The sequence below is a fragment of the Papio anubis genome, chromosome 9, assembly GCF_008728515.1.
Source record: "Papio anubis isolate 15944 chromosome 9, Panubis1.0, whole genome shotgun sequence".
Taxonomy (NCBI): domain Eukaryota; kingdom Metazoa; phylum Chordata; class Mammalia; order Primates; family Cercopithecidae; genus Papio; species Papio anubis.
This window is the reverse complement of record NC_044984.1, coordinates 73922332-73946340: the sequence shown is the minus strand read 5'-3', so window position 1 is coordinate 73946340 and position 24009 is coordinate 73922332. Positions and strand designations below refer to the sequence as shown.

General features: G+C 37.7%; 1 protein-coding gene across 1 annotated transcript in view; it reads left to right on the top strand.

Moving 5' to 3' along the window:
- Positions 1-23525, top strand: part of PAWR (pro-apoptotic WT1 regulator) — a 90727-nt gene extending 67202 nt beyond the window's left edge. Inside the window, exons 5-7 of the mRNA XM_003906823.5 lie at positions 15668-15815; positions 17875-17979; positions 22846-23525. Of these exons, the coding sequence (XP_003906872.2) occupies positions 15668-15815; positions 17875-17979; positions 22846-22932 (340 nt within the window). The 3' untranslated portion in view covers positions 22933-23525. The remainder of the gene's footprint in view (positions 1-15667; positions 15816-17874; positions 17980-22845) is intronic.
- Positions 23526-24009: the final 484 nt, after the last annotated feature.

Below are 24009 nucleotides of genomic sequence, written 5' to 3'. Positions count from 1 at the left end.
GCCTCCCAGAGTACTCAGATTAGAGGCATGAGCCACTGTGCCTAGCCTCAATGTGTAATTTTCTTAACAAAATTTTTATTTGGAAAGTAAATTTATAGTGCATTGGTTAAAAACTTTTAAAAAAGAAAAGAAAAGGCAAGACAGTCTTAAGGACTTATGAAGGGCAGGATTAGCCAGGGTATGCAACTTACTATTCATAAATAACAGGTGAAGTTAGTGTAGTGGCTCATGCCTGTAATCCCAGCAACTCAGAAGGCTAAGGTGGAGGATTACTTGAGGGCCAGAAATTTGAGACCAGCTTGGGCAACATAGCAAGACAACATCTCTTAAAAAAGTAGAAAGAAAAAGAAAAAAATTAGTTGGGTGCTTGTAGTAAGCACTTGTAGTCCTAGCTGCAGTGGAGGCTGAGGTGTGAGATGGGAAGCTCACTTGAGCCCCAGAGTCTTCCATGATTGGTGCCACCTCACTCCAGCTTGGGAGACAGTGAGATCCCAACTCTAAATAAAACAAACAACAGGGGAAACAAGACAAACAGTGTTTTACCATTCAGTTAGTTATTAACTGGCTCTTGTTTTCACAAATATGCTTAATTCAGTATTATTTTATTAAGCAACATTTATGCAAAGTAATAAGTGCTTCTCAGCACTTCTCTACCTACCCCCTCCCCTCCAAGTAACCTTAATAGGTTTAGTAGTTTTTAAAGCACTTTCACATACATTACCTGATAGTTAGCCTCATCAGGTGACAGCCAGGGCAGGCATGTCTTTCACAGATGAGGAAAAAGGCTTTGTTTACTTCAGTGAACTATTTTACCACATTCCATCTGAGCAGAAAGAGGAAATACTACTAGTTTTTGTTTTTATAAAGAGCATAGACACATCAAGATATGAATGTCAGAAAATATTAACCTTATCTTAGCCAAAATTTTGATGTTAAGCCCTATTTCATATCTGCAGTGTTTCACAGTATTATTATAGTTTTATAATTCATGTAACTTCATCAGGACTTTTCTTTCCTTAATACTTTTTGCAACTACTGCATATGATCAAGATAGAAACATTATACAACTTAAACATTGTTTTCTCCATTTAAAAAGTAATGCATACCCACTAGAAGATTCAAGAAATAAAGAAAGTTAGGATTAGAAAATCTTACCAAAATCTAAGTCAAGCACTGTTAACATTGCTTTTACTTTTTACTTCCAGTTTGTTTTTTTAGGCTTTTTGTATGTATAACCGTGAGCATAATGGATGTACACTTTTACATTCTGGTTTACTCCTCACCTAATGTAACATGAGTATCTTCACCTTTTAGTTCTCTAAATAATGGCTAGTATCGACTGAGTGATTTCTGCCTTTTAAATGAAGTAGAGCATAAATATATCAGAAATCCTCACTATCACTGCTGTGGTGACCCATAATTTCTGTCTACTTTATTTGGATAAATATCCAAATATTCTGTCTACTTTATTTGGATTCTTTTTCTTCGGGGTCAGAATTTTCTTGCAAAGTCAATTCTGTTATAGTGCTTGCTTTGGAAATGCAAATTGATCCTAATTGGTACATTAGGGAACAATTTGACCCTACCTCAAATTTCACCTTTGCTTATACACAGTTTTGTTCACCAGAAATGCTAGGTAAATGCTGAAAACCTTACCCAGCTCAACTGAATACACAAAAGTCTCTCAGGCATTCTTGGCAAACATCTACCAGGTACCTCAGTATGAGCTACAGCTTTGCTTCTGAAGCAGGAAAGTTTCCCTGGCCCCTTTGCAGGCAGGAACTGGAGTGCACAGGTACTGGACCTAACCAGGCGCTTTGGTGGGGCAGGGGCAAATTCCACTCACTCAAACCCACTGCATTCTACTCCTTGTGGGAGCGGGGAGCACAGGTGAGCAGGTGCAAGAGCTGGGGTGAGTGCTTTTGGTCGCTGGCAGGAATGAATTCTGTACTGTCTCCATGGCAGTATCTAGGGGGATGCCCACTACCCCTGAAGTCCCAGAAGGAGTATTATAGTTAGTGCTCTTTTAGCTTTTCTGTCCATGGACGGCTTAAGTGTTAAACAGTTCAGTGGGCCCTCTGCCTTTTCTTGTGAGGCAGTTAGTTGCCCTCTGCTAGCAAGAGCATAGGGTCAGTATGACAGCCTTTAGCATTTGCACCCTTCAGTGTCGAGGAAAAATCAGGTCACATGAACGAATTGGAGGGTGGTGAATATTGAGGATTACATTGCCAATGAAAGGGGAGCTGGAAAGGGGATGGAGGGGGAAGATAATCTTTCCCTGGAGCAACACTGTCAAGCCATTACTCTGAAGTCAAACGGCTTTTCCTCTTCTCTTCTTCTCCTCTCTCTGGTGGCAGAGCCTGAGTTTTTTATGGGCACAGGATGGAGAGCAGAACAGGCCATGGGTGGTTTTGGAAAAGGCAACATTCAAGCAAGACAACAGGAATGCATGTTCTCATTTTGGGCCACAGTTCAAGGATTGAGGGTGGGACCCTCACCAGTACCATCCTCTTCTGCCCAGAATTTTCCTGCCTCCTGTCCCTATCACTTCCACATGTGATGTTACAACTACCAGTCTAATTTCAGATATCTTCTTTCTCACATTTCATATTAACCCATAAGCTGCAACCCTTCTGCTGCCAACCAGCTTCTATAAGGAAACTTCACTGCTTTTTCAAGATAAAATGCCGTATTTATGTATTTCTTAGCTGTTTAACCTGTAAAACTGTACTACCACTTTATATTAGGCTACTATCTTTTATAATGTGTCACTGATGAAGTTTTAGAACATTGTCCACCAACCCCATTTTCTGGATAATTCCCCCCACCCTTTTTTTTTTTTTTTTGAGGTGGAGTCTCACTCTGTCACCCAGGCTGGAGTGCAGTGGCATGATCTTGGCTCATTGCAACCTCTACCTCCTGGGCTCAAGCAACCTTTGCCTCCTGAGCTCACGTGATTCTCCTGCCACAGCCTCCCAAGTAGCTGGGATTATAGGCATCTGTCACCATGGCTGGCTAATTTTTGTATTTTTAGTAGAGATGGGTTTTTGCCATGTTGGCCAGGCTAGTCTCAAACTCCTGACCTCAAGTGATTCACCCACCTCAGCCTCCCAAAGTGCTGGGATTACAGGTGTGAGCCACCATGCCTGGCTCCTCATGTTTTTATTGAGTGATTTTTGCATAACACAGTGATTTTAGAAACACTTATGTTGTGTTATAGCAGAACTAACTCCGTGTAGATGATTCCATAAACTAAATCTTTGCTGTTGTTTAAGTAAGACTTCTACATAACATAAATGCATTTAATTTGAGACACTGTGAAATACTTTAAGCCAGGGGTCCCCACCCCTCGGGGTGTGGACTGCTTACCTGTCTGTGGCCTGTTAGGAACCAGTCCACACAGCAGGAGGTGAGCAGTAGGTGAGCATTACTGCCTGAGCTTTGCCTCTTGCCAGATCGGCAACAGCATTAGATTCTCATAGGATCACGTACTCTATTGTGAACTGCTCATGCGAGGGATCTAGGTTACATGCTCCTTTATGAGAATCTAATGCCTGATGATCTGAGGTGGAACAGTTTCATCCCAAAACCATCCTCCCTGCCATCCCCTGGTCCATGGAAAAATTGTCTTCTATGAAACTGCTCCCTGTTGCCAAAAAGGTTGGGGATAGCCAGTTAAGACCTTTAGTTCTCAACTTCATTCTCAAGCTCTTTCATAAGAAACCGATTAGAACCTGTTTGTTTAGAGATGAATAATTGATTTAGACATAGTTTTCATTCAAGATTTAAGATGTTGCAACACAACAATGTTAACTTTTTTTCCTAAATGGAACTTAATGATTTTTTTTTTTTTTCTTTTTTTTGAGTCAGTTTCGCTCTTGTCGCCCAGGCTGGAGTGCAATGGTGCAATCTTGGCTCACTGCAACCTCCGCCTCCTGAGTTCAAGTGATTCTCCTGCCTCAGCCTCCTGGGTAGCTGAGATTACAGGCATGTGCCACCATACCTGGCTAATTTTTAGTAGAGACAGGGTTTCACCATGATCATCGTTTTAACCAGTAGTTCTTGTTTTGAGAACCACCAAGTAGACACAAACTTCCTTGGTTTGTTGGTCAAGGGTCAAAACCAGAAAAATCTGCCAGATTCTTTTTTGTTTTTGTTTTTGTTTTTGAGACAAGGTCTCACTCCAGTGCCCAGGCTGGAATGCAGTAGTGCAATCATGGCTCACTGCAGCCGTCAATTCCCAGGCTTAGGTGATCCTCCAGCCTTGTGGCTGTGAACTACAGGCATGTGCCACCACACCCTAATTTTTAAATTTTTAAAAATTAAAAATTAAATTGCTAATTTTAAAATTTTTTGTAGAGACGGGGTTTTTCTGTGTTGCTCAGGCTGGTCCTGAACTCCTGGGCTAAAGAGGTCTGCCTGCCTTGGCCTCCCAAAGTGCTGGAATTACAGGTGTGAGCCAGTGCACCTGGCCAGAAATCAGCCAGATTCTTTAAAGGTGAGAAATCCAAACTAAAGACGACCAAATGAATCTCTCAGTAGTTGAAGAAAGCGAGTCTTCTTGGGCTATATATGGCCCTTTCTAAAGAAATCTATTCCTTTTAAGATCTTTTCTCTTTCTCTCTTTCTCTCTCTCTTTCTCTCTCTCTCTTTCTTTCTTTCCTTTTTTCTTTTCTTTCCTTTTTCTCCCTTCCTTTCCTTTCCTTCTTTCTTTCCTTTCTTCCTTTCCTTTCCTTCTTTTTTTCCTTTCTTTCCTTTCTTTCTTTCTCCTTCCTTCCTTCCTTCCTGCCTTCCTTCCTGCCTTCCTGCCTTCCTGCCTTCCTCCCTTCCTCCCTCCCTCCCTCCCTTCCCTCCCTTCCCTCCCTCCCTGTCACTCAGACTGGAGTGCAGTGGTGCAATTCTCCTGTCTTAGCCCCTCGAGTAGCTACTATTATAGGCACGTGCCACCAAGCCTGGCTAATTTTTGTATTTTTAGTAGAGATGGGGTTTTACTATGTTGACCAGGCTGGTCTCAAACTCCTGACCTCAAGTGATCCATCTGCCTCAGCCTCCCAAAGTGCTAGGATTACAGGTGTGAGCCACTGCGCCTGGCAAAATCTATTATTTCTATATTAGAATATGTTCTGTATTTTACCCAATGCTGTCAGACATGCAATAGCATTGACCTTTCTAGTTAATAGATTTGGAAACAGTACATGAAAGTCATAAAATGATTATTTGAAATAAATTGGGGATTCTTGTACATTTTGTGGACTGATGGTTCTAGGTCATAAGTATTATTAATATTTATATAATATTACTGTGTACCAGGTACTATTCAAAGTACTTTCCATTCAGCTAATTCCTTGATAGTCCTAGGGAGATGCTTTTATTATTCTTATTTTACAAATGAGTAAACTGAGGCACAGTGAAGTGTAATGACTTGTATGAGATTAAACAGGTAATTTGCAGATTGTGTCAGCATATGTTGCATTACCTCATGGTAGTAATGTTAATTTGCCTAGCATGGGTAGGAAATAGGTACAGTGTGGTAGTTTGATTAGCTTATTTAAACTCCAAGTGACTGGGTGGTACCAGTAACTGGATTTTTTTTCTTTTTAAGATAGCGTTTCATTTTATTTTTTCCCAAAAAGTAACTTCTGGATATATGGCTTTAGGTTTCACAGATCCACTCAGATCTTTACTTTGTTTTAGCTATAGTACAAAGTCAGAAAATAACTTGTTCTGAATTAGGAAGTCTAACAACATCTAGAGTTTCTTCATTATAATGAAAAATAAACCATGTAATAATATTTGGTGTCATTTTAAGTGCATTTTGTGCATTTATTTGGAAATTCATCACTTAACTGATCATACTGTTCCCTGTTTTCATTGAGATGTAATTCAAATGCCATAAAATTCACCCTTTTAAGGTGTACAGTTCAGTATTTTTAGGACATTCACAGTGTTCACAACCATTACTGCTGTCTAGTTCCAAAATTTGTTCTACCATGAAGGAAACTCCATACCCTTCATATCCATTCTTCCTCTGCCCCATCCCCCAGCAACTAGTAGTATGTTTTCTATCCTTATAGATTTGTGTATATTGAATATTTCAGATAAATGGAATCATACAGTATATGGCTTTCTTGTTTTTTTGGTTTTTTGGTTTTTTTTGAGACAGAGTCTCGCTGTGTCACCCAGGCTGGAGTGCAGTAGTGTGATCTTGGCTCACTGCAACCCACTGCCTTGCGGGTTTAAGTGATTCTTGTGCCTCAGCCTCCCAAGTGTCTGGGACTACAGGTAGGCACCACCCCACCCAGCCAATTTTTGTATTTTTAGTAGAATAGGGTTTTGCCATGTTGGCCAGGCTGATCTTGAACTCCTGGTCTCAAGTGATCTGCCTTCCTGGGCCTCCCAAAGTGCTGGGATTATAGGCATGAGCCACTGCACCTGGCCAAGTATGTGGGTTTTTGTGTCTCATCATTTACTAAGCATAATTTTTTCAAGATGATTCCATATTGTAGTTTGCATGGATGTACTATATTATGTTTTACCATTTGGATTAACATAATGGACATGTTAGAGTCTTTACACTTTTTGACTAATACGAAATATACATATAATAGACAATAGGCTGTGAACATTCATGTACAAGTTTTTGTGTGACCCTTATTCTTAGTACACAGAAATTTTTCATATTGCTTAGTTGAAGGCTTTTAAAAAATATATATATACACATTATATGTCAGATATTCATTGAATAGTTCAAAGGCGCAGAGTACTATGCTTGGCTGTTTAGGACACCTATGTTAAGTCAGTGATAATAAGGAATGTATAATTTTAGCTGTTTCTACTGTATATAATAAACTATATTTGGAGAGTGTTTTCTGGACTTGTCTAGCTCTCAGGTGGTGAAATTTGAGCAGCCACATGTATTTGATCTCTTTAGGATAATTCACTATATTTAATATACCAGAAATGAGTATGTATGATATTCCCTAACTGAAACAACTTAAATTTTTAATAATGAGATAGATTAAAAACTATAATATATTGCTGTAGAGTTATAATGCAGCCATTAAAATGATGCTATAGAAAAATATAAGAAAATTATTACCTGTTTATGTAAAATGGAGGAGAGAGCATAGTACAAAAAAGTATGATACAAAACAAAGTATCATTAAGTATTATCTGAGAACTATTCATATGATAAACTGCTAAAATTCTGTGTAAAAGAAGATATTGTTTATTTTTCTGGGAGAAGATAAATATTTTTCCTAAGATTTTTAAAAGGAATCTAATCCAGAAGGCTAAACATTTGCTAATATGTTATAAAATGTTAATGGACATTATCTCTGGGTTAGTGGAATTACTCTCATTTGTATTTTCTGTTTTCTATAATAAATATGTGTCAATTTTAATAAAGAGTTATGAGAGTTTAATGAGACTTGATTTTTATTTTTAGTTGTTGGCATATGTGCTTATGTGTATGTTTGTATTTAAAGGAAGAAGAGAGATAAACAGAGCAAGGAGCTGTTTTGAAGAGTGAGAGTGGCAGAGGGTGAAGAGAATAGGGCAGTGAAAGACACTAAAAGGATGGAAGCCAGTCATGTAGTTGCTGGTTATTTAGGAATTTCAGAATATATCCTGTACTTCTGAATATTTGATACTTATTCTAAAAGTAGGATTTACCCTTGAGTCTTGTATTTCTTCTCATTGCTAAAGCTTTATAATGTCTATTTTAGTGCAAAATTCCTCTAGCTGTAATCTCTTAATGCTGCCAATCTCATTCTCATGATAGTTTTAGAGTAATAGCATAATTTCCCCCAACACAACACCCCCTGGTGTTTCTACATAAGATGCGAAAATTCCCAGAGGGGGAAAACTTCCAGTAAGGGGTGACATTTATTTTTGATGATACCGTTTCTTTTCCCTTTTCTGAGCATTATAGTTCATGTCTTTGTAGCTAAGAGTGGAGGGAGGATTCTTTTTGGATTATATTAGAGATTTATGTTAACATTCATAAATAGAATGTTAAAAACTTTTTGGAGTTAATGAAGCAGCCTTTTATTCTGACTATTTTGCACTGTGCATATCTGGCCTTTAAAATAGGTTAAACGGCTAAATTTGGCAATAAGATCAAGCAACACAAATCTTCACAATTATGACAGTATTTCCTAAAAACATAATACATATTGGGAATGAAGCACTGATCTTGTTTTTCACTATTCCTTGTATTTGCATAATGAAGGCCGGGTGTGGTGGCTCATGCCTGTAATCCCAGCACTTTGGGAGGCCGAGGTGGGCGGATCACCTGAGGTCAGGAGTTGGAAACCAGCCTGGTCAACATGGGGAAACCCCATCTCTACTAAAAATACCAAAAACTCACCGGGTATGGTGGCGGGTGCCTGTAATCCCAGCTACTGGGGAGGTGGAGGCAGGAGAATTGTTTGACTGCAGGTGGAGGTTGCAGTGAGCCGAGATAGTGGCATTGCACTCCAGCCTGGGCAAGAGGAGTGAAACTCTGTCTCAAAAAAAAAAAATTGCATAATGATGCCGTTTATGTATTGACAAGCCTAAGATGGAAGGTTTTAAAAATTGTTAATAAATTAAACATTTTTGAAATACTGTTTTAAACTTGTTCATCAAGCAAATACACGACTACTAATGGACATCCATGTTTCTGGATGCTTTGTTTGTAGCTGTCAGCATTATAGTTTCTACTTAAAAGGTCATGGATGGATGCAGAAAGTTGGACTTCTTTTTTTGTGTAAAACAGGTCCTTTAAAATGCTTCTAATGGTCTTCTTTGATAATATGGTATGGCTTTAGTGATACCTGCCTCTGTTGATTTTCTTTTTACCACTTTGCTGGTATTACCCATTCTTATTTGTAGTTCTTTCTTTCCTGTACCTCATCTTTATGTATTGGTATTACTTGTTTTTTTTTGTTTTTGTTTCTTTTTACAGGGTCTCACCATGACACCCAGGCTGAGTGCAGTGGCGTAATCGCTTACTGCAGCCTCAACCTCTTGGGCTCAAGCAATCCTCCTACCTCAGCCTCCCAAGTCCCAAGTGCTCGGGACTCCAGGAACATGCCCCCATGCCTGACTAATTTTTTATTTTTGGTTTTGTAGAGATAGGGTCTCATTATGTTGTCCAGACTGGTCTTGAACTCCTGGGCATAAACAGTCGTCCTGCCTTGGCCCCGCAAACAGTCCTGCCTTGGCCCCACAGACAGTCGTCCTGCCTTGGCCCCACAAATAGTCGTCCTGCCTTGGCCCCACAAACAGTCCTCCTTCCTTGGCCCCACAAAGTGCTGAGATCACAGGTGTGAGCCACTATGCTAAGCCTACTCAGCTGTTAATCTTAGACTTTATTCTCTTTTGGTTTTGTGTACTTGTGGTAGAAATTTCATTCACTCCAATGACTTCAGTTACTATCTATACATAATGCTGAAGACTCCAGATCGTTAGCTCCATACCTATATAATCAGCAGCTATTAAATATCTGCCGTTAGATATCTCAGAAGCGTACTAAACTAAGCATTTTCAAAAGTAAGCTTGTGAAACCTGATGGATTTCAGTAGTTGACATCAACATCTACTTTTGCTCAAGTCAATAGCCTGGACATTATTTCTGACACACATTTTTTTCCCCTATCTCGCCCATATCCATTCATTCACCAAGCCTTGTTGAGTTTATCTTCTGAGTATCTCATTGCCATCACACCAATCTAGGAGGATACCATCATTTTTTACATAGGTGATTACAATAGCCTCCACATTGGCCTCTCTCTCTCCGTTTAGCTCATCTCCAATATATTTTATAAAAATGATACTGTAACTTTCCCTGCTTTGATGGCTTACCGTTACCTTTAAATGGAATCTGAATCAGGGTGATATACAAGATAATCTGCTAGGGTGCAGGAGGAAAATATTGGAACTTTTATTCATATTTACCTTTTTATTTGAAAAACACTAAGGCATTAATATTTAAAAGCTACTACTGTGTAATAGTTATTTAGTCATTCCTTCTTTGCTCTATATGTCAGATGGTCATTTTGTACTAAAGGTGTCCTGAGGGAAGCATGCTTTGTTCACTTTCTGCATGTTGCCCAGTACTATAATTTGAGTGTCCATCTATGTGGATTTATGAGTTATCTAGTTTATTACAAAATGTGCAAGTCTGGGATTAGGGAATTTATGGAGAAAATCAAGTGTCTAACTGCAAATAAGATCACATTGTTTTTCAGCTGTTAAGATATACAAAATCAAGTCTTTTCTCATGAATTAAGAAAAATTATGCTGATTTTGAGGTTTTAAGTGAAACTTTAAAAAAATTCTCATTTTTTTGTAAGGCATCCCTTTCTGCTTTGATAGCCATTAAAAATCAAATATTCAAACTGATGTTAGAACTAGATCTTTGAATCTCTATTATCACATGGTGTTAAGATCTTCAGAAATGATGAAGCATATTCAATTTTTAATTTAAAATATTTGTGAGAACAAATTTTTGTACCATAAATAAAACAAATTTTAGTCTTTTTCTTATGCCGTATTTTTGGGATGCAGATGATTATTTTATATTGTCATATTGTAAATCCTATAAAAATGGTAGATAAATAAACATACATACCAACATGGGTATGTAATTGTGAATAATATTTGGAGACCCTTGGTTTAAATTCTTCCATAAAATAACTTTCAGGGCCAGGCGTGGTAGCTCAGACTTCTACTCCAAGCACTTTGGGTGGCCAAGGCAGGAAGATTGCTTGAGGCCAGGACTTCAGGACCAGTCTGGGCAACATAGCAAGACCTAACTTCTAAAAAAAAAATTAAGATAAATTAGCGGGCATGGTCGCACATGCAGCTACTCCAGAGGCTGAGGTGGGAAGATTGCTTGAGCCCAGGAATTTGAGTTTACAGTGAGCTATGATTGTCCACTGCACTTCAGCCTGGGCCACAGAGTGAGAACCTGTCTCTCCAAAAAAAAAAAAAAAAAATTCAGGTTTCCTGCTTGTTTTTTCACCCTCATATTTATTATTACTCTTAAGTTTACACTTCATGCTTTAGCCATATTGGAGTTCTCTGCTTCTCAAATGGGCTACAGTTTCTAGGTTTTTGCACATTTTTCTCCTCCTTTTTAAGTTTCAACCTTCTCTTAACATAGTGGTACCCAAAGTGTAGTCCTTGAACTGTTTGTTATCAATCTAAGACAAGAAAATAACTTGAGAATAAGCATTTCACAACTTGAATTGCATTTTGACTTGTCATCATCACATCCAAGTGCATGATCAGTGGATTACTCTGTGAACAGGATATAGAGTTGTTCAAGTGCAGTGGTGAGTTGCATGCTAATCAAGCACAGCAGGACTGTTACAATGTGTGACATTTTGAAGTTAGTCATTTGTAACCCTAAAATGTATAAGAATTAAATAAAATGTGGCTGGCTCATGCCTATAATCCCAAAACCAAGGCAGGAGGATAGCTTGAAGCCACAAGTTTGAGACCAGCCTGGTCAACATAGTAAGACACGTCTCTACAAAAAAAAAAATTAGCCAGGTATGGTGGCATATGCCTGTAGTCCCAGCTACTTGGGAGGCTAAGATGGAAGGATCACTTGAGCCCAGGAGTTTTGAAGTTTCAAGGCTGCAGTGAGCCATGATGACACCTCTGTACATCAGCCTGGGTGACGGTGCAAGACCCTGTATCCCCCCGCACCCCCTGCCAAAAAACAAAGCATTTATTTTTAAAATCTCATTAATTTTAATTATTCTTGTCCCATAAATAATTAAAAAATATATAGTAATTTAAAAATGTAAAACTCTTTTTCATTCTTTTGAATTTTATCTTTTACAAGTAGTAGTTAAATCCTGGAAGCAAAATTTATATTATTTATAAGTCTGATTTACTGATGACAACACAAGCTTTACTGGACTTTATTGACAAAGATACACTTTTTTGAATGCGATAGCAGTAGTAAACCAAATGATGATGATGATGGAAGTAATTTCAAAGAGATACAAATCAAAAGAATTTGTACTAGTTTTCTTGGAAAGTACTGTGTGTCTTATGTTTAGTTTTTAGCCATAATTGATGGGCAAAGTGCTAAAACCAAAGTGGATTGTTTAGAGGTACACTGGCTATTTAAACAATATAAAATGATCAAAATTTAATTGGTAGTTGTAGGCATGACAGTTGTAGGCATGACATGTTCAAAACCAATTCATCAAATATGTTCAAAACCAAGTTCATTATTTGAAAGAATATTACAAAGATGACTGGAGCAGATGTTCAGGATTTCACATGTAATCATTAGTATTTTTGGGGTTTCTGATAGTCTCACTTGAGGTTACTAATATTAAAAAAAAATGCATACAAATGACGAGACAAAATATGTTTGCTTGGAAATGCTGGATGAATCTGTAGTAAAGAAGATAGTTCCCGTACCACTTTCCAGCAACACCATAGCTTGATGTATTTAGGGACAGGATGGTGATATGGAAAACTAACTCTCAGACAAATAAGGATAGCAAAGGAATTTTTGTTACAATTTGATGAACACATTGGTTTTGCTAACATAGGAAGTAACAATTTATTTTTCACCTTCATTGCTGACAAATACAGCTTGCTCTAAACTATATAACACTTGCAAAGGGTTACAGTATCAGCAAATGTGGTTTGGAGTTTTGCTTTACTTTTGTAGGAGTATCTTCTAATTATGCAGGCACAGTGATAAGAAAAACATGCTGAAGCTTGTACCAGAATGTAAATCGGTGTCCTGCTTCTTTCATTGAGAAAGTCTTGCTTTGTCAGCTGAACTAAATGATGTTCTTGCTATATCAGCTGAATTCACAGTATAGTTCACTAAAAGTGTGAATTATTAAACACTAATTCATTAAATTTGAGGTTTCTAAAAAATTAGATACTGTAGTTTGGGAGTTAGCTGATCAACTGTTATCAGATGCTAGGGTGTACATTGGTCTTCAAAGCAACCTTTTCAGTCAAGAGTATTCGAACTTTGGGATGAACTCTTGGTGTTTTTGCAAGATAAGAAACCAGTTTGGTCCCCAGCTTTTCAAATATGTGAGTTAGACTTATTGTCTGATAGCCTCATTCTTTGTTTATTTTTTAAGTGATCTTAGCTTTCCATGCAAAGAAGGAATTTCAGTCAGCCGGGCTCAGTGGCTCATGCTGTAATCCCTGCACTTTGGGAGGCTGGGGCAGGTGGATCACGAGGTCAGGAGCTCAAGGCCAGCCTGGCCAACATGGTGAAACCTTGTCTCTACTAAAAATAGAAAAATTAGGCCGGACGCAGTGGCTCATGCCTGTAATCTCAGCACTTTGGGAGGCTGAGGCGGGCAGATCACAAGGTCAGGAGATCGAGACCATCCTGGCTAACAGGGTGAAACCGTGTCTCTACTAAAAGATACAAAAAATTAGCCGGGCATGGTGGCGGGTGCCGGTAGTCCCAGCTACTCGGGAGGCTGAGGCGGGAGAATGGCGTGAACCCAGGAAGTGGAGGTTGCAGTGAGCCCAGAAGGCTTTTCAATGGCAGATAAGATCAGATGACAAAAATGAAATTTGGATATTTGAGGAGAAAGTTACCTTAGCTTGTTATAAATGGTACAACAATATAGTAACAACTATCAGTAAAGTAGATGGTGATCTTGATATTGCACATTTGAAAAAGTTACAATCAAATACCTTAGACATTTGATAGGACACTTTTATTTTCTATCACAAGAAAATCCATGGGTAAGAAATTCATAGATGAGGAATCAATTTTTTAAAACCAGAAGTCACTTTAGATTTAACTGTAAATTTGCTGGATAAATTATTGGAAATGGATGCAAGTCAGTAAAGGATTGAAAACAAACTTTGAAAAGCAAATTTTCTGCATTTGAGACAAAAGTTTTTAAAAATGAATGTCCAAGCTTATTGAAATTGCATTAAAATCACTCCAATTTCTGTCATTTGAGACTGTTTTCTCTGAGTGCTATTAAAACACAGAAGTAGTTTAGATATACATTATCCCTTGTTGAGTAGCATTGCCATCAGTCCAACATAGATTAATTAACAAATGTGGTAACTGGCTTTCAAGATAGCCTCCAGTGAACCCTACCTCCTAATGTTTGCACCGTGTATAATCCTCTCACACAATATACCAGGTTGATATGTGTGAACAATAGAATAAGGTCAGTGTGATAGTATGTCCCTTTTGAGGTTGCGTTATGACAGACACTGCAGCTTCTGTCTCAGTTGTTCTGTCACTTTGTCTCTGGAAGCCAGCTGCCATGTGGTGAACAGGCCAGTGGAGAGGCCAACATAGTGAGGAACTGAGGCCGTTGTCATCAGTCATGTGAGTGAGCTTAGAAGCAGATTCTCCAGCCCAGTTAAGCCTTCAGATGACTGAAGTCCCAACCAACATCTTGATTAAAAGCTCATAAGAAGCCCTGAATCATAATCACCCACCTAAGCTGCTTCTAAATTCCTGACCAATGGGAACTTTGAGATAAGAAATGTGTGTAAGTTTGGGGGTAATTTTTAATGAAGTAATAATACGGCAAACAAGAAGCAAACTCATTTCTTACATTAAAAACTTTAAATACTGACATATGTGCTGTTCAGAGGGCATGAATTGGTGTTTAAGGAATCGCTGTTTTACTTACAACTTTTGATTAAATTAAAATTATAGCATGACAAAATTATCAGTGTGGTAGCAATTTTCTGTATTAATTGCCTGTATGCATACTTACAGTGGAGAATTTGCACTTTATGTAATTCTTTTCTTTTTTTCTATTTATAATTTTGTGGATCTGAATCTAATGAAACATTTGGACTTACGACCTTTTTAACTTTTACTTTTCCAGCAGTTCATTTTAATTTTACTTTTTAAAAGTGTTGGTCCATGAAAGATTGGAATTTTGAAGAAGGAAAGTGGTTTTTCAACACAGATAGTCCGGGAGATCTAGGCCAGGCGCAGTGCTCACTCCTGTAATCCTAGCACTTTGGGAGGCCAAGGTGGGTGGATTGCTTGAGGCCAAGAGTTTGAGACCAGTCTGGGCAACATGGTGAAACCCCGTCTCTGGAAAAAAAATACAAAATAATTTACCTGGTGTGGTGGCCACATACCTGTAGTCCCAGCTACTCAGGAAGCTGAGATGGGAGGATCGCTTGAGCCCAGGAAGTCAAAGCTGTGGTGAGCTGTGATTGCACCACTGCACTCTAGTCTGGGTGACAAGAGTGAGACCCCATCTCAAAAAAATCTGGGAGATCTGTCCTATCATAGTTCTCATAATATCCATCACTGACCTTGTTTTACTGATCATGTTGCTTTATTTATTATTAGTTATATTCCCTTTTAACCAAAAGCTCTATCAAGGGCAGAGTCCACGTTTGTGTTCGCTGTTACATCTTCAGTATCCAGAACAGTGTTCATTACTTAACACCTACTCAGTCATTACTTAATACCTACTCAGTAGATAATGGTTGAAAGAATTAATGCTACTTTTACACTTTTTCATTGTGTTGGAATAATGATTAACTTCTACAGTTACAAATAAGTTGCTACTATAGCCATATGTCCTTGGGGAATGTTAATTTTTTAAGCTGAATAGAAAATATTCTTGGTGTTTTTCTTACTGAATACTAGGGATCTTAATAAAATGTTTCTATTTCCACAGCACAACCAGTGTCTCTGAAGAAGATGTCTCAAGTAGATATTCTCGAACAGATAGAAGTGGGTTCCCTAGATACAACAGGGATGCAAATGTTTCAGGTAATCTGGTTTCAAGTAGCACACTGGAAAAGAAAATTGAAGATCTTGAAAAGGTATGGATTATAAGTTAGTTAAGATTGATAAAATGAATATACCATTAGAATTCTTTTGTTTCATAGCAGCTGAGAGAGAAAGGAAATAATATTCCTTAATATTTAATATGTGCGCTTCTATTCTGCCAAGTGTTACCTTTAATGTATTAAAAGTCTTTGTTTTTGAAGTGGTTAGAAGCCTGAGCTGGCAAATATATACTACTGTGTATTTATTATATTGTCTGAATAGATTTTCATTTCTCACTTCAGAAATTACAGGAGTAAATCTGAATTAAGTCCATCTTTGATGTTTGAAACAATTTTGTGTAAGAATATGCCTGTTTAAAAGTGTCTTTCTGTACAAGTCAGATGACTATTGGCATAAATTTATTAACTGTAGGGTCTCAGGTTTGTGCCACTGACATTCAACCCCTAAAATTAGCAATGGTGTTGAATACTTTTGTAATTGTTGAAAATGTGTTTTGTTTTACTTGAGATTATTCTCTATATTATTAAATATCTCATTTATATGTTATATAAAGAAATTTCATTTTTAAAACTTGTTTCTATTTTATAACATTTATGATTATTTTGAGGTCACATTTCTAAGCTTTAACAGCAGTTTCTTCTTGGAATTGTTATTTCATAATTTTATTTATTTTTATTTATCTATTTATTTTTGAGACAGAGTTTCGCTCTTGTCGCCCAGGCTGGAGTACAATGGCGCAGTCTTGGCTCACTGCAACCTCCACTTCCTAGGTTCAAGCGATTCTTCTGCCTCAGCCTCCCAAGTAGCTGGGATTACAGGCATGCACCACCATGCCCGGCTAATTTTTTTTTTTGTATTTTTAGTAGAGACAGAGTTTCACCATGTTGGTAAGGCTGGTCTTGAATTCCTAACCTCAGGTGATACATCCGCCTCAGCTTCCTAAAGTGCTGGAATTACAGGTGGGAGCCACTCTGCCCAGCCTATTATTTCATAATTTTAAATTAAAAACTTCAGTAATATGCAATCTACTAGTTTTGAAGGGAGTTGCCCATGAGTTCCACAAGAGTTTGGATTGAATTGCTAGTAGTTGGCAGCAGCTAAGGGATATGAATGGTTGATTGCTCTCTAGGAGGTTTAGTAGGAAAGAAGCCAAGTTCTGGGCAAGGCCTTTTGAGCTCTGCTTCCCTTTTGCCCCCAAGGTGGCTGAGCAAGTCCAATGCCTTGGATTCTAAATAAGATTTCTTTGCAAAAGGTATTGCATTGTTTAAAGAAAAAAATATTAAAAGTCAGTAATCTACTTTAGTTCCTTCTTTTTATCCATTATCAGTTAACTGGCAGAGCCAGAAGTAAAACTAGAATAATTGTTTTTCTGTTTAGAATTTCTATTGGGCCATCTCCTTTTCTTAAACCTTGTATTTTTAATAAAAATTAATTTTGAATTATTTCAAACAAGATACCCATTAAAGAATAAGGTAGTTCATAACTTACAGTGGTGATAAGCTAAAGAAGTTAAATCACAGGTCGCGCACGGTGCCTCACGCCTGTAGTCCCAGCATTTTGGGAGGCTGAGGCAGGCAGATCACTTGAGGTCAGGATTTCAAGACCAGCCTGGCCAACATGGCAAAACCCCATCTCTACTAAAAACATGAAAATTACCCAGGCATGGTGGCGTGCACCTGTAATTCCAGCTACTTGGGAGGCTGAGGCAGGAGAATTGCTTGAACCCAGGAGGCAGAGGTTGCAGTGAGCCGAGATAGTGCCATTGCACTCCAGCCTAGGTGACAAGAGCGAAACACTGTCACACATACATACACACTCACATGAAGTTAAATCATTGAGTCTATTACATTAGTTTTGTTAAAGACTTGTATAAACATAGCTTTACTCAGGAGCATCCTAACAGCTCCTATATTCCCCTCATTCTCCTTTTGTGGTGGGATCTTTGTTCCTTCACCAAATGTTTTAAGGAATTCATTGGAAATCTTCATGTATGTAAGATATTTTACCAAACTTGGCAGATATATGCCATTTAGGAATATTATAAATAACCAATTACTTCCTAATTACTGTTTTTTAAATTGTGTCTACCAGGAAGTAGTACGAGAAAGACAAGAAAACCTAAGACTTGTGAGACTGATGCAAGATAAAGAGGAAATGATTGGAAAACTCAAAGAAGAAATTGATTTATTAAATAGAGTAAGTATTTCACCATATTTCAGGTTTAGAGGGGTTTTTTTTTCAATTTGATGAAAATATATAAATATGAAGAAATTATTAATTGCATTATTCACTTTGTTCTTTTGTTAGTGAAATAATAATTAGTAAGAAGTATCATTTTCTTCCAAAAACTGATTTCCTTTGAGCAGTTACCAGTTTAGCTCACTTAATTTTATTCTTTCGGAGGTAGACTGATTTATGGATTTGTTCTGTGTTTTGTTAAAGTCTGGAGGTGACAGGCGCTTTGTCACCACCATACATAAGAGCACTGGCAGAGAGTTGCCTCAAGAAATAACTAAAATAGGCCAGGCGCGGTGGCTCACACCTGTAATCTCAGCACTTTGGGAGGCCGAGGAGGGCAGATCTCCTGAGGCCAGGAGTTCGAGACCAGCCTGGTCAACATGGTGAAACCCCAACTCTACTAAAAATATGAAAAATTAGCTGGGCATGGTGGTGGGCACCTGTAATCTCAACTACTCAGAAGGTTGAGGCAGGAGTATCGCTTGATCCCGGGAGGCGGAGGTTGCCGTGAGCCAAGATTGTGCCACCGCACTCCAGCCTGGGTAACAAGAGTAAGACTCTGTCCCCCCGCCACAAAAAGAAAAAGTAAAATTGGTACTCATTATTATTGTTATTGTTATTATTTATTTATTATTTTGAGATGGAGTCTCTCTCTGTTGCCCAGGCTGGAGTTCAGTGGTGCGATCTCAGCTCACTGTAGCCCCCACCTCCCGGGTTCAAGTGATTCTCCTGCTTCAGCCTCCCGAGTAGCTGGGACTACAGGCACGTGCCACCACTCCTGGCTAATTTTTGTATTTTTAGGAGAGATGGGGTTTCACCATGTTGGCCAGGCTGGTCTCGAACTCCTGACCTCAAGTGATCTGCCTTCTTCGGCCTCCCAAAGTGTTGGGATTACAGGCGTGAACCACTGTGCCTGGCCCTGAAATTGGTACTTTATCACTATAAGAAATTCCAGATGTCTGTGTATCTGCACTTTTTTTCTCCAGTTGTACTTAATGCATCCCCAACTTTAGGTTTAGCCTTACCCCTATATTCTTTGTAGCTAACTCTCCTTTTTGTTTTCAGCCCCAGAATTTATTTGCTAGAAGCAGTTGTAATTGCTTATTAGGTAACAGTGATGAGAAGAGACTCCATAATTTTGCCTTTTAGAAGGCTTTTGGCTAAGATTGAGGAAAGAATAAGTCTGCTTCCGGGAAAACTGTAGCAAATCCACTATCCAGTCTCAACTCCAACCATGAAAGGAGAAAAAAGAGAGAGGCTTCATCATATGCCGACTTGTTCTAATAAAGCTCTGAGGCATTAACTATAGGTTGTATATGAGGACAGTGGAACTCAGAATTTAACTTGCTCAAAGTCATATAATCAGCTGAGCCAGTATTTGACTTCAGGTATTTTAAGTCTTTCTACTTTTTGTGGACTGCTTTTCATCTTTGGTTCCAATACAAGTACTCCTATGGCTGGGCATGGTGGCTCACGCCTGTAATCACAGCACTTTGGAAGGCTGAGGTGGGCGGATCATGAGGTCAGGAGATCAAGAGCATCCTGGCTAACACGGTGAAATCCCGTCTCCACTGAAAATACAGAAAATTAGCCGGGCGTGGTGATGGGCGCCTCTAGTCCCAGCTACTCGGGAGGCTGAGGCAGAAGAATGGCATGAACCCGAGAGGCAGAGCTTGCAGTGAACCAAGACACACCACTGCACTCCAGCCTGGACAAAAGTGCGAGACTCCCATCTCAAAATACAAGTACTCCTATATTGGTGTTAGAATTTGATCTAAGAAATTCTAAATTAAAAAAATTTAAAAATGTTAAATTAAAAAAAAATGTTTACTTTGTATTTTAGATACAGGGGGTACATGTGCAGATTTGTTACATGGGAGTATTGTGTGATTATGAGGTTTGGAATACAGATCCCATCACCCTGGTAGTGAGCATAATACCTGACAGGTAACTTTTTTTAACCTATGCCACCTTCCTCTGCCCTTTAGTAGTCCACAGTGTCTATTGTTCCCATATTTGTATCCATGTGTGCTTAGTGTAAGCTCTCACTTGTAAGCTCTCGCTTACAAGTGAGAACATGCAGTGTTCGGTTTCCTGTTTTTGAGTTAATTTGCTTAGGATTCTGGCCTCCACCTCTATCCATGTTGCTGCAGAGGACATGATTTCATTATTTTTTGTGGCTTTATACTATTCCATGACATATATGTACCACATTTTCTTCATTTAATCTACCATTGATGGACACTTGGGTTGATTACATATCTTTGATATTGTGAATGGTGCAGCAGTGAACATATACATTCATATGTCTTTTTGATAGAAAGATTTATTTTCTTTTGGTATATAGACAGTAATGGGATTGCTGGGTCTAGTGATAGTTCTGTTTTAAGTTCTTTGAAAAATCTCCAAACTGCTTGTTACGGTGGCTGGACTAATTTATATTCCCACCACGGTGTATAAGCATTCTCTTTTCTCTGCAGCCTCACCAGCATCTGTTGTCTTTTAACTTTTTACTAACAGCAATTTTTGACTGGCTAATCAAGTTGACACTTCATATTAACCGTCACAACTGCTGTGAGTTGGTATCTCGTGATTTTGACTTGCATTTCTCTGGTTAGTGATACTGAGTATTTTTTCATGTTTCTTGGCCGCTTGTATGTCTTTTTGTTTTGTGTTTTTGTTTTGTTTTTGTGTTTTGAGACAGAGTCTTCCTCTATCACCCAGGCTGGAGTGCAGTGGAGTAATCTCAGCTCACTGCAACCTCTGCCTCCTGAGTTCAAGCGATCCTCCTGCCTTAGCCTCCCAAGTAGCTGGGATTACAAGCATGTGCCACCACGGCCATCTAATTTTTGTATTTTTAGTGGAGATGGGGTTTCACCATGTGTTGGCCTGGCTGGTCTGACCTCAAGTGATCTGCTCGACTCAGCCTCCCAAAGTGCTGGGATTACAGGTGTGAGGGATTACATACACCATGCCATATGTCTTCTTTTAAGAAGTGTCTGTTATGTCCTTTGCCCCTTTTTAATGGGATTGTATAGTGTTTTGCTTGTTGATTTAAGTTCCTTGTTGATTCTGGATATTAGACCTTTGTCGGATGCATAGTTTGTGAGTATCTTCTCTGATTCTGTAGGTTATCTGTTTCCGCAAATATTTATTATTATTATTTTTGCTTTATAGTATGCCATGACATATATGTACCACACTTGGGTTGATTCCATGTCTTTGATGTTGTGAATGGCACAGCAGTGAACATACACATGCATATGTCTTTTTGATAGAAGGATTTATTTTCTTTGGGGTGTATAGGCAGACAGGAAAAGGTGTGTTTTTTTTGGGTTTTTTTTTTTTTGATTACATTATTCTGTTGCTCAGGCCGGAGTGCAGTGGCGCAATCTTGGCTCACTGCAACCTCCGCCTCCTGGGTTCAGGTGATTCTTCTGCCTCAGCCTCCTGAGTAGCTGCAATTACAGGCATGAGCCACCACACCCGGCTATTTTTTGTATTTTTAGTAGAGACGGGGTTTCAGCATGTTGGCCAGGCTGGTCTTGAACTCCTGACCTCAAGAGATCCGCCTGCCTCAGCCTCCCAAAGTGCTGGGATTACAGGTGTGAGCCACCACACCCAACCTGTTTCTACAAATACTTTTGATGCCTTTAATGGGTTTGAACTGTCTTAGGCACTGTGGGCCTTAAGAATAATAAAACCCCTGCCTTCATAGAGTTTATAATCTAATAATGGTACATGAATATGTTTTATCATTTAATTCTAAATTTTAGGTAGATTTCAACTGTGGTAATTTTAGAAATCCCATGTTTTTTATTGTTTAAACAAATGTTTCCCAACATTATTCATTTAGTTTGTAAATAAATGCAAATTCTGATCTTGTAAATTTTAAAATAATTTACCTAATTATCCAAAGGCAATATATTAAATGTATTAGAAAGCTTTTATACTATATAGCAGTGATTCAAATTGATTACATCAAACTTTAAACTGCAAGAATAAATCTAAAAATGTCTGCTTTTTTAACAGTAAAGGGTCTGTCTTGAAATAACATTTCTTGTAACTAAAACTTATGGTGAATTTTTTTTAACCAGATGGTTGTGTATTTGGGACAAGGATTAGTATAGGGAAAAAAGAGGTGGATCATATGCTTTTAAAGCTGGAGAGCGAATACTTAATTTAGTGGCTTTGAATTATTTTTAGTGCTAAAACCTTTGCTTCAAAATGTCGTAGAAAAGTCCAACATATAAATTGATCCAGATCAACTCTCTATACTCCAGATCCCCTTTTTTGTAGGCCTCAGTTTTGTCGCCTCCCCAGAGTGTTATCCCCATTGTACACCTTTAAAGATCAGACAAAGTGATAGGAGTGCATCTAGAACTTGTACCTGCACCTTTTGATGCCTAATTTGATACAAAGTTGCAACCTAGGGCTCAATACCACATACGGCTTGCATGGATAGTTTTTTTTTTTTTTGCCTCAGTTTTAGGGAAGGGAAGTGGAGTTTAGCTAAAACACTAACTTATTTATGATGATTGAAAATTGGAAGATTCACAATTTTAAAGTTCTGACTTCTGGCTTCCTTAGAAAAACTGAAAGATCTTTAAGAGTTGGCCTATAGACTTGTTATAAGAATGAAGATTTAAGTAATGGATGCTCATTTTTGGTGGGACATATTACATCTAAAGTTGTTTTCAGAGCTTACCCTCATTTCAAAATTAATTGGTTGTATGAATTATTTTTGAATGTATATTAAGTGTTTTCATCTCTCATCAAATATTTTGAAGTATTTTTAAAGTATCTTTTTTTTTTTTTCTTAAGGACCTAGATGACATAGAAGATGAAAATGAACAGCTAAAGCAGGAAAATAAAACTCTTTTGAAAGTTGTTGGTCAGCTGACCAGGTAGAAGATTCAAGACTCAATGAGGAAAAAATATTTTAAACTACTGATTGAATGTTATGGTCAATGCTAGCACAATATTCCTATGCTGCAATACATTAAAATAACTAAGCATGTATATTTATTTCTAGAAAATGGATGTTTGTTTTCAAAATACTTCTTTTTCATTATTGGTTTTAAAAAAAGCATCAACCTTTTATCTCACAAATAAGTAATACCTTTCAGTTATTAAATGATAGGTAATACCTTTTTGGTTTTGTGTGGTATTCAACTAATACATGGTTTAAAGTCACAGTCATTTGAATATATTTCATCTTTGGTAGTACCTTTTCTCCCTTAGGAATATACATAGTCTTTGTTTACATGAGTTTAAATACTTTTGGGATATTACCTACACATGCCTTATTACTGATGTGTGCAACCTTTTATGTGTTGATGACTCACTCATAAAGGTTTTTGTCTACTGTCATTTCTTTCCACTTATTCTAAGCATTTAGAGTAATAGAGTCATACTTTTGTGTAACAGTATCCTTTTAAAAGGAAAGCTCTTACAAAGTCACTGTCATGTTCTAGTTGATTAAATATAAATTTAAGAGAATACTTGAATTGTGCTATAATGAAAAAATTTACTATTTTGTGTTCGAATATTGAAAAATTGAATCACTTTAACTCCTGAAAAACATACAATTTTAATTTTAATGTAAAATTTCTTATGTAGGTACTACTTTTTTTTTTTATTGTTCTAAGGTTTGCAAGTGAACATAGGATATTTTAAAAGTTGTTTGTTCTTCAGGCCTGGAAAGTGTACAAAGTCAGTGTAGGAGAAAAAAATCCATATTTTTATTATATTAGCATGCACACTAAAATAAAAACCAAAATGTTATTCATACTTAAAACATTTATACAAAACAATATGTAAGCAGAAATAGTACTAAAATACAGTTTTTTCATATGAGAGAATATTCCCCTATTTCAATTTTAAGGAATTTTCTTCCTAGCATTGAAATTTTAAAAACAGAATTACTTCTAAAGAATTATACAAATTTTCTCTTGTATTAAATATTATTATTAGAATTGTTTTTGT